Genomic DNA, 9,432 nt, shown 5'->3' on the forward strand with positions numbered 1-9,432 from the left:
CCCGCCTATATGTAAATGAAGTGGGCGGGCCCGCCAATCCGCGGGCGGGCTGGCGCCGTCACGTGGCGCGGCGCTTCCTTTCTCTGTGCGCCTCTCTTTCCTTCCTCGGCCGCCATCTTGTTCTCGCCGCGTGTTGGTAGCGGGGGCTCCGCCGCACTCAGGTGAGGGGGCCCGCTGTTCTCGTGTCCCGGTGTGTCCGTGTCCTGGTATCGCCCCGTCCCCGCCGACCGAAGGCAGACGGGGCGCCGCGGCAGCTCGGTCCTATCCCTTTGGGCCGTGCTGGGCCGTTCCCCGAGGAGAGGCCGAGCGAGCGACCCCCTTGTGCGGGGGCTGCCCTGTTCGCGGGGCCGCGGCTCTGCCGTGGGGCCGCGGTTCACGGGCTCTTGAGGGCTGAGCCGTGTTCCCCTCCCGCTCCCCGTGCTCTGGGGCTGCCCAGCGAGCCACCCCGAGCCAGTTCTTCCGCCGCCCTTCGGGATCCCTCCGTTCGCCGATCCGTGCCTCGTTGCCGCGCTTCTCCCGGTCCTTCCCGGCATAAAGCACATGCAGAGACTTCCCCATCGTTCACTGATTATTCGCTGGGGCAGGGCAGCGAAACGCATTCCTTTTGCTGAAAAGCTTGAGGCGTTTTTTCACCCATTGACGATTTTTAGGACTTTCAGCTTTTAAAGGTTTCACCTGACCCGTGGGAGAGGCACTGGACTAACTTCCCAGTCACTTACTTGAAAAAGTCATCCCAGCATTGGATGAAGTGCTACCAGAAGTTCTTGTAGCAAATATGCCCATACACGAACTTCACAGAGGTTGGATCTCGCTTATTAGTCACGAGTATCATAGATTCATTATATGAGTACTATTCCAGGTAATTTAATGATGAATCTGTCCCTGAGCCCTCGTAAAGATAAGGGTGTTTTCCCAAACCCAATTGTCGTGTATGTGCTGGTTTGGGTCTGGTTGGAGTCAGTAATTCAGTTAAATACTTCCAGCAATAAACTGGCACTATGGGTTGCTTAGGTGGTGTGACTTTAAAGCTCTGTTTATGTGTTTGGCACATTGTTTTGAGTCATATTCTACAAGTTTGAAAAATCCACTGCAATTCTAAAAGTGCTCTGAAAATGGGCTGTGACCTTTTTTTGTTACTGTTGTGATGGTTAAATTGAACTTGTTCTTGCTCTTTAGACGTAGCACTATGAACCAAGAAAAACTGGCCAAGCTTCAAGCACAGGTCCGAATAGGAGGAAAGGTAAGAAAAACCACCAGAGATGCTTTTGAAAACATAGGCTGAAGTTTATAGAAAGGGAAGAAAATAATTATTCTCAGGCTTGACCAATACAGGTTTTGTGCGATCTGGCCTATAGTGCAGCTACCTGAAATGCAAGTTTCTTTCAATTCACAACTGCTGGATGAGCAGTTTCCAGCGTGCAAGGACTGTTTTAATTCAATAACTTGTTGTGACCTGTGAAAGCTCCAGCTAGGCTCACCTGTTGGGTGTTCCAGTTCTGCCTTTCTGGTTTCCCTGTTGGGGATTTTCTTCTTTGTGCCTGCTTCAGGTAATGGCTGTACACTTTTCTCTGAACTAGTTAATATCACCAATAAAAAGGTATATTTCTTCGGTGTCATAGGGATGATTATACAGAAGTTTGCAAACCAGGAATTCCAAAATTGCTGTCTGTGGAACACTCTGAAAGTGTTAATGACTAGGTTGCCCAAGGGGGACCATTGAAAGCACTGTATTTGTGCTTTGTTTTGGAAAAAATATCCTGGGGACACTTTTTATGTGTTGCTTAATATTAAGTAGTATTTTTGTTGTCTGGGTTAGTGGAAGGGAAAATATGGTGCTGTTTGGTATTTCTTTTCTTTTATGCTTAAGAAAAAAACTTAAAATTGTGAATGATGGCCAAAACTGTAGGTAAAGGGAAATAAGTTGAGATGTGTTTTTTGTCTACAAAAATGTCTCATAACTTTCAAGTTATGAGATGTTGCTCAGACTGTGGCCTGACTTTTGCAGTTAGGGTTGAGAGACTTTGAGCAGAGCTGACTGTTTCTCGATTCTTCCCAGGGAACAGCTCGCAGAAAGAAGAAGGTGGTGCACAGAACAGCTACAGCTGATGACAAAAAACTTCAAAGTTCCCTCAAAAAACTGGCAGTAAATAACATTGCTGGCATTGAAGAGGTATGTTGAAAAAATAAGTGTTTCTGGTTTGAAATTAAATTCACTGTTGTTTTGGTGGAGGTGTTTGCTTTTGATTTTGACAACTGTTTTATCTTCCAAGCAATACCATAGAGATCTAGTTATTGAGAGGTAAAGTTGTTTATGTATTGTTCTCTCATTGGCATGTGCATGAGAAGGAGAGTTGAAGGTTCTGCTGGCCAGGCTGTGTGTCGTGGAGGTGCTCTGTGTGTGTCTTGAGTTCACTGCAGAACAAAACTTCTCTTCATTCTTGACTTTTGTGAACTTGATTACCTGCTCTGAAGAGAAAAGCAATAAATGTACATGGACTGTACAGGCACATCTAGTGCAAGTGTGGTGCAGAATATGAAGGAAAGTTTAGAAACGCATTGAGTAAGAACTTGAGTCTGTATTGTCAAAATTAGGACCTTTTACTACACAAAATTGCTGGAATTATTTGCAGTAGTTACAGGAGATGTTTTTTAAAACAGTGCAGAGACTCTACAGAAGCAGCTTAATACAAGTGGGAATGAAGGTTTCAGATGCTCCTTGAATACTTCTAATTAACATGTATTAATAAAACATGTTTTCCGTAACAGTGTAGAGAGTGACCCTCATACATGAGAGGAGAAGGTTTCTCCATTATGAACTCAGTGTGGCTGTAGTACTTGTACTACTGCTTAAAGAAGTGCAATATTCAAGTGATGAATGAATTGAAGCAGGATTGCAAGGTGCATGCAGAAGCCACTAAGGGCATTCTTCCCTTCCAAAGGCAAATGCAGATTTGGTGTAGTTTGCCTGTAAGTTTTCAGACCCCTGTTACAGAAACAATTCAGTTTCTGTTTTCTTAAGCTTAACACAAATATGCAGAGCTATATGAACTAAAAAAAACCCCATGGTTCTTCTTAGTGTATGTTCTGGGTTTTTTTCTGCACAGAGCACAGGATCTTTATTCAGACACAGTTATTAGGGATTTTAAATATCTCAGCGTGTAGGAAGATGATGCAAAATGTTTCTACCTTGATAGCACGAGACATAATTGTGGAATGATTTATTCAAGTGAACGCAAGTTGACCGTGGTAAGCTTTGTGCAGACAGAAGAGTAATGTTGAGTCAAGTATGAGTAACACATTTGTGTCATTTTGAAAGAGGCTTTTAAGTGACAGGATGACTGTGCTTGAAGCCTTTACCATTTCCCCATGGGCAAAGGACAGGACATTGCTTAGTTTTGCAGGAAAGCAACACACCTGGATTTCCTGTTCAAAACATATTTGGAACTCTGCCATGTGAGGATTGAGAACTTAAATGGTTTTATATTTTAGATCTCATCTTTGGTACTGAATCTGTCTTTTCTTCCTGTAACTTCAAAACATTGCTTAATAGCTTTTTCATGTAAATTTAATACCACTGTTGTGTTGGATGGGTGGAACTCACTTCCTATGGTCAGACAGAATTGTTTGTTGCATAATAGTTTGGTAAATGTTATTAATATATTTAAACAGGTGAACATGATAAAAGACGATGGAACAGTTATTCACTTCAACAACCCCAAGGTTCAAGCTTCCCTCTCTGCCAACACTTTTGCAATTACTGGTCATGCAGAGGCTAAACCGATCACAGAAATGCTTCCGGGCATCTTAAGCCAGCTTGGTGCTGACAGCTTAACAAGTCTCAGGAAGTTAGCTGAACAATTCCCAAGACAAGGTAGGTCTTTTTGGAGTCTTTCATAGCTGACTTAAAGGACATATGAAGTACTAAAAGTTTTAACCCAAATTTAACTACAGCATGTGACTTAAAAAGTCACAGTATGTGTGTGTGCTTTTATTTATTTGCCACTGTTGTGGAAGTAGAGGGTGGGGGAAGAACTTTCTTTTTATCTTTTGTTGATTCAAGATTACACAGGCAGGCCCTGATTTAAAAGAAATAGCTAAGTCAGGCATGCTGTGATAGCAGGTGTACAGTTGTGTATGGTAGAATGCTTAGGAGAAAGCAAGTTCTTGTTTTTACTTGGAAGAACTCAACTAGTTCTACTTGTCAGGGAATTTATTCTATTTTCTTTGTTCATACAAAACATATTTCTGTTTGCAGTTACAGAAGAAGAAATATGTTTTTCTGCTGTACAATTTGCTTTGGAATTCAACCAAGACTTAAAAAAAAAAACCAAACTAGTTAAAAATCAAAGTTTTAATGGAAAACTAAAAAAGCCAAATCAGTTATGCATGTGGTTCACTATTTTCTATTAATTTTAAAACCTTCGGAGCATGGGTGTGTATGTGGTATAACTATTACTGGAATTTTACAGTTAAAAAAATGAAGATTAGTTGCAGTTCCAGTTTAGACTGTTATGGCCATTAAGATGACTGTAATTGGATGTGTTGCAGTTGTCTGTGTTTGGAATGGAATATACATCACTCTAATGCTTTCAACAAATAGTTATTTCTTTTAAGTTAGTTTTCATTTCTCTAACATTCATGTTCAGAGTTTAAGTGAAAGTAAAGGGTTTTTCTTTAGTAATGTGTTAAACACCTTCTAAAATTTAGAAGTGGATCATCATAAGCATAGTTGAGTCATGTATGTTGGTCACTGGTGGGTGCCATATTATTGTTGCATTGAAACACATGACTTCACTTAGAAGACTGAGTCTTGCTGGGGGTTTTCTGTATCATTTGATCTTTTGCAGACTCTGTATGAATACCTCATAACATCTGAAAATGGCTCTGCTAGTGCTTTGCTGTTAGAATGTCCCCAAGGAAACCTTTTGGTCATGCTCTTAATTTTCAGTACCTGGTCATTTGTGTGTCACTATTGGGGACTGGGGAAATGCTTGCTTTTTTCCACATGTACGGTTTTTATTTTGTTGTGTGAGTGTCCTTATTTCTGTGTCATGAAAACTCAGCACCAAATTTCTTTTTATAGTGTTGGATAGTAAAGCACCAAAATCTGAAGATATTGATGAAGAAGATGATGATGTCCCAGGTAGGCAAATACACATTTTGATGTCCACTTTATGTATAAATATTTTGATTCATTCATTTAAATATGTAGCTTTTGATGTGATTATACTCCTCACTTGCTAAAGGAGGCTTCTTGTATAGGACAGCATTAGAACACAACTTGGAATTCCAGCTTTTGAACAAGGGATTACCTTGTGCAACTACGTCAATTATTGAGTAAAACTAGGTTAAAATAGTTTCAGTGAGGTCAAGCAGGTATCTAAATATCCAAGCAGGATTTAGGACTGCACAATGATAATTGGCATGGTTATCAGGTTGTTTTTATATCAAGGTTTGGAGTGGGAATTTTTATTTCTGTAGAAGAAGAAAAAAGGCTTATGTCAGTGTCTGAAAGTAAATATCATAAGTTCATTATTTGCTGGTGAATAACTATTCTATCAATAACCACGTTCCTTTGTATTCTTTGGGATGGTGTGTTAGCTAAAACATACATGTGGACCAGAGATTTAATTCTTTGTGCCTTGGCACTGGTTTATTTCTTTGTGACCTTGCATAAAATTCAATTCTCTAAAATGCCGGGCATTCTTTAAAGAATGCTGATGCTCAAAACTCAACTGCAGCTAGTTGAGCACCTTTGAAAATCAGCTCTTAATCACTTAATCTTAGAATTTTCACTGTTGGAGTGTTTCTGCATTTCTAGTTCTTTGTGTATGTTTAAACAAACAATATTTTCTAAAGCCCTTGGAAATCTGCCCATAAAGAAATGGTTTCCCTGAGTGTAATTAAGTACTACTGAACCTTTCATGTAATCATATGCATTTTAATTAAACTTACAAAGGTAATCTTACTGGGCATTACTGTATTAAATATCTCCATCTTTTTCAGATCTCGTAGAAAATTTTGATGAAGCATCAAAGAATGAAGCTAACTAAAACATTAATAGTTCTGGAAGCTGGCATGGACTAGATTTAAGAAATCAGCTATGTGGTTCCAAAGTTTTAAAGAAACAGAGAACATCATCTGTTAATAGTTCAGTAATATAAATATTTTGTATTTTTATGATGCTGTTTGTTCAGCATTTTCTGTCAGTTGATTTTGCATTTTGCACTTACTCCCAGGATCTACTCTTTTGGTCAAAAAGAAATGTCAGTGCAGTTTGAGGGGTGTGTGTATGTGTGTGGGTGTACGTATAGTGGAGAACAAATTGGAGAACACGTATTTAACCATTTACCCTTTTCCTTTGGAAGTAGAAATAAAATGAATTTTCAGCATTGTTACTTTGATTATCACCAAATAGTGCACAGAGGGAGTTAAGATTAACGTTTTGTCCAGATTTTGTGACCTGAAGGCATTACACCATTAAAACTTGGGGTTAACATGCTGTAACTATTGTACTTGCAGGTGTGTTTCTGAGTGTACACATATTTGTTACCAACCTTGTGTTGATCCCAGGTTTTAGGGGAGATGAGCTGTTTTATCGGCTTGTTTGGTACAGTAACTTGATCTCATCAAAGTGTGCTTTTTTAAACCTTTTTCAGTTCTTTTTTGGTGTCTAAAGTTTTGATACAAGGTGATATTTGGCTCCTTTGTCCGTGTAAGCTTAGCAGTATGTTCTCCTGATAGTTAAAGTATTTCCCAGTCAAAAGAAAAACACTTTGGTTCTCTACTGTCAAGTCACTTCCTAAGCTTGGAGGTCTGGTTGGTAACAGTCCAGTGCACCAGTTTTGCACAGTAACAGGTTTTTGCTTGAATAACTTCAAGCTGTTCTCTTGGCATGACTGCATTTACTAGCAGCTGATGATCCACTCTCATTCTTAGGGCGCTAGGAATTAAATGCACTGTGTGAGCAATGTTTAGGGTAGGAGGAAAAAGTTGTTGACACTTTGCCTTGCTTCCTGCTGGGCAGTCTGTGCAGTGACTAGCTCTAAAGGGATTTTTTTTCTTTCTTTTTTTTTCTTTTTTTTTTTTTTTTTTTTTTTTGCCTGTAATTTACCTTGGCCTATAACCTACCTCTAGGTTTGGTGTCATCTATGTAGTAGCTTCTTACAAAACACAAAAGCTCCTCAGGCATAAGGAGGACATTGGGAGGTACTGTTGGTACAGTGCAGTATTTATGACCTTTCTTTAAAATGCTTAATGTGAAGCCATTTTCTCAGAGGCTCTTTCAAGGTTATTGATGTAATGTACATTACAGTATAGTTAGACATCATTGTAACCTCTGTCAAGGGCAGCTGTGGCTTACAAAAGCCACTTTTTTTTTTTTCCTCTACATCTGTCATTTAACTATGGCTTGATTGGAACATATCAGCTTTTGGTGTAGGCTCATATGCTAGAGAACTGTAATAGTACAAGCAAACAGTCCATGAGTTCTAAGACTTCATGAACCCACGGAAGTAGAGCTGTAGTGGTTCATCAGCTGAACTCCTCAGTTTATTTTCTAGGCTTTGTTCAGTTTTTCCTGTTATATTTTATATACTACGTGGATCTTACTACAAAATAAAATAACAGTACAAAAGAGGAAATGCTCCCTCCTGTGTGTTGTCTGCTCCTCCCACCAGCACTGGCTGAGGAAAGCAGGTGGATGCAGCAGCTGTTTGAGACAGCACTGCATTCTTGGTTACAGTGACCAAGGAAGGCATGCAGGGCTAGGGAGGGTCCCGTTAGAGCTCTAGGATTTCGCACTCCCGATACTCACTCCTGATTTCTCACTGGTGTTGAATGAAACTTTTGTTTGTTGTGTGACTGATCTGCTGCAGATGATCTGTTCTGTTTATAAGGAGGAGATGTCTCCACAAATGTGTGCTCAGGCACATGGAATTGCTTTCTGCTGCCTCTGTGAGCCCAGGGAGCAAGGGAAGGACACAAAGCCACAGGTATTTGCAGTGTTCCTCTGTTTGCTTAAGAGGCACAAGTGAAGAACCTTTCCAAGCAGCAACTGTATGGAGTTGATATATGGGACATCCCCTTCCTTAATACTAATCAGATACTGAAAATTCCTGCTTGTTCATTCTAATGTAGGAAGTTTGTCAAAAGTAATTCTGTGAGAAACTAAAAGTAAGCCTTGGAAACAATGATTCTGTAAGTTTATATAGCTGAACTTTCTGATTCCTATGAAATACTGATTTAGTTTTTGCTCTTGAATTTACATGTTAAACCCTCAAGTTTTTCCTGTGTTGACAACCAGTAAACCAACTAACTATGCTAGCTTATGTAGTTACATTATCTTCAGTTTTTTCACTGTCTCTGGAAACAGTCAACCACTTATGATTTGCTGCTGGAAATACTAGAGCTTATCAATCATTAAACTGATTTTAATTAAAAGTAGCCCATTGAGGCTGTTGTGGGAAAAGCTCTTTCTTTTGTATTTATTCGTGGTATAACAAAAACAGTGATTGTACATGCTGATGGAAATGCAAGATTACTAAGAATAGTCTTGGGAGTGTTGGTAAATAAAAACTCCCCTCATAAAGGTGAACACTTAAGTTCTTTGCTTGGCTTGAAGCATGATAACCACCATACTTCTGAAGCCCTTGTGCTTGCTCCCTGCTTAACTCTGCTGACATTAAAGATACTGGTAATGCTATTGACATGTTAAATAACTTAGCAGTGATTGGAAAGTAGGAAGATGGAGCAGAAAGGAAATTTAAACATCTGGATTGTATGTGAGGGAGTCAAAGCTCAGTCAGTGGAAATCAAGGAATTGGCAAATGTGTGAGACAAATACTTACCTTCCTGCCCTGGCTGCTGGTGCATTTGTGTAGTTCCCTAGTTTATGGCTGGGAAACCTGAGTCTGGCTGGCTTCTCTGAGGCAAGAGAGAAGTCTGTAAAGACCTGCACTTGTTTCATAGTTTTCTCTATGAAAAAGAGATGTTTGTGTGTGATGGTAGCTGAGGTTTCAGAGCAGGCAGTGGTGATGGAGACTTGGGGCTGGGTGCATGAATTTCCCATGCAGAGCTGGAGAGCAAAGTAAATTTACAACTGGAAGTGTTTGTAGGATGGAAGGAGTTAATATAAAAAGGACATTTAATGCACAATACAGACCTTGGATTTTTTATTTTTTGCTTTTGTTATGTAGCAGTATTTGAAGAGTGCCCAGGAATGATAAGGATGAATTTAGAATTGCTGTGGAAATATGTTGATAACTCGCTCATATTTGTCAACGTTCCATGGGAACTAGGAGTTGCTATGAACTCCCTTCTGCAACGATCTTCACAAATAATGTTATGGATTTGGATTTGGTGTGTACAAAATGAGCACTGGGGATCTTACAGCTGATTTAATTAGTGAGCAGTAGATTGATTGACCAGTGT

The 9,432-nt window shown here is 39.8% G+C and overlaps 1 protein-coding gene across 1 annotated transcript; it reads left to right on the forward strand.

Annotated features, from left to right (window-relative positions):
• Positions 1 to 40: 40 nt before the first annotated feature.
• On the forward strand, positions 41 to 8,442 carry BTF3L4 (basic transcription factor 3 like 4). Its single transcript, XM_056497548.1, has 6 exons — positions 41 to 161; positions 1,177 to 1,240; positions 2,057 to 2,170; positions 3,670 to 3,871; positions 5,084 to 5,143; positions 6,007 to 8,442. The coding sequence occupies exons 2-6, from the start codon at positions 1,187 to 1,189 to the stop codon at positions 6,051 to 6,053; spliced, it is 477 nt and encodes a 158-aa protein (XP_056353523.1). The 5' UTR covers positions 41 to 161; positions 1,177 to 1,186; the 3' UTR covers positions 6,054 to 8,442.
• The last annotated feature ends 990 nt before the right edge of the window (positions 8,443 to 9,432 follow it).

Source organism: Oenanthe melanoleuca, chromosome 8, assembly GCF_029582105.1.
Source record: "Oenanthe melanoleuca isolate GR-GAL-2019-014 chromosome 8, OMel1.0, whole genome shotgun sequence".
Classification (NCBI taxonomy): domain Eukaryota; kingdom Metazoa; phylum Chordata; class Aves; order Passeriformes; family Muscicapidae; genus Oenanthe; species Oenanthe melanoleuca.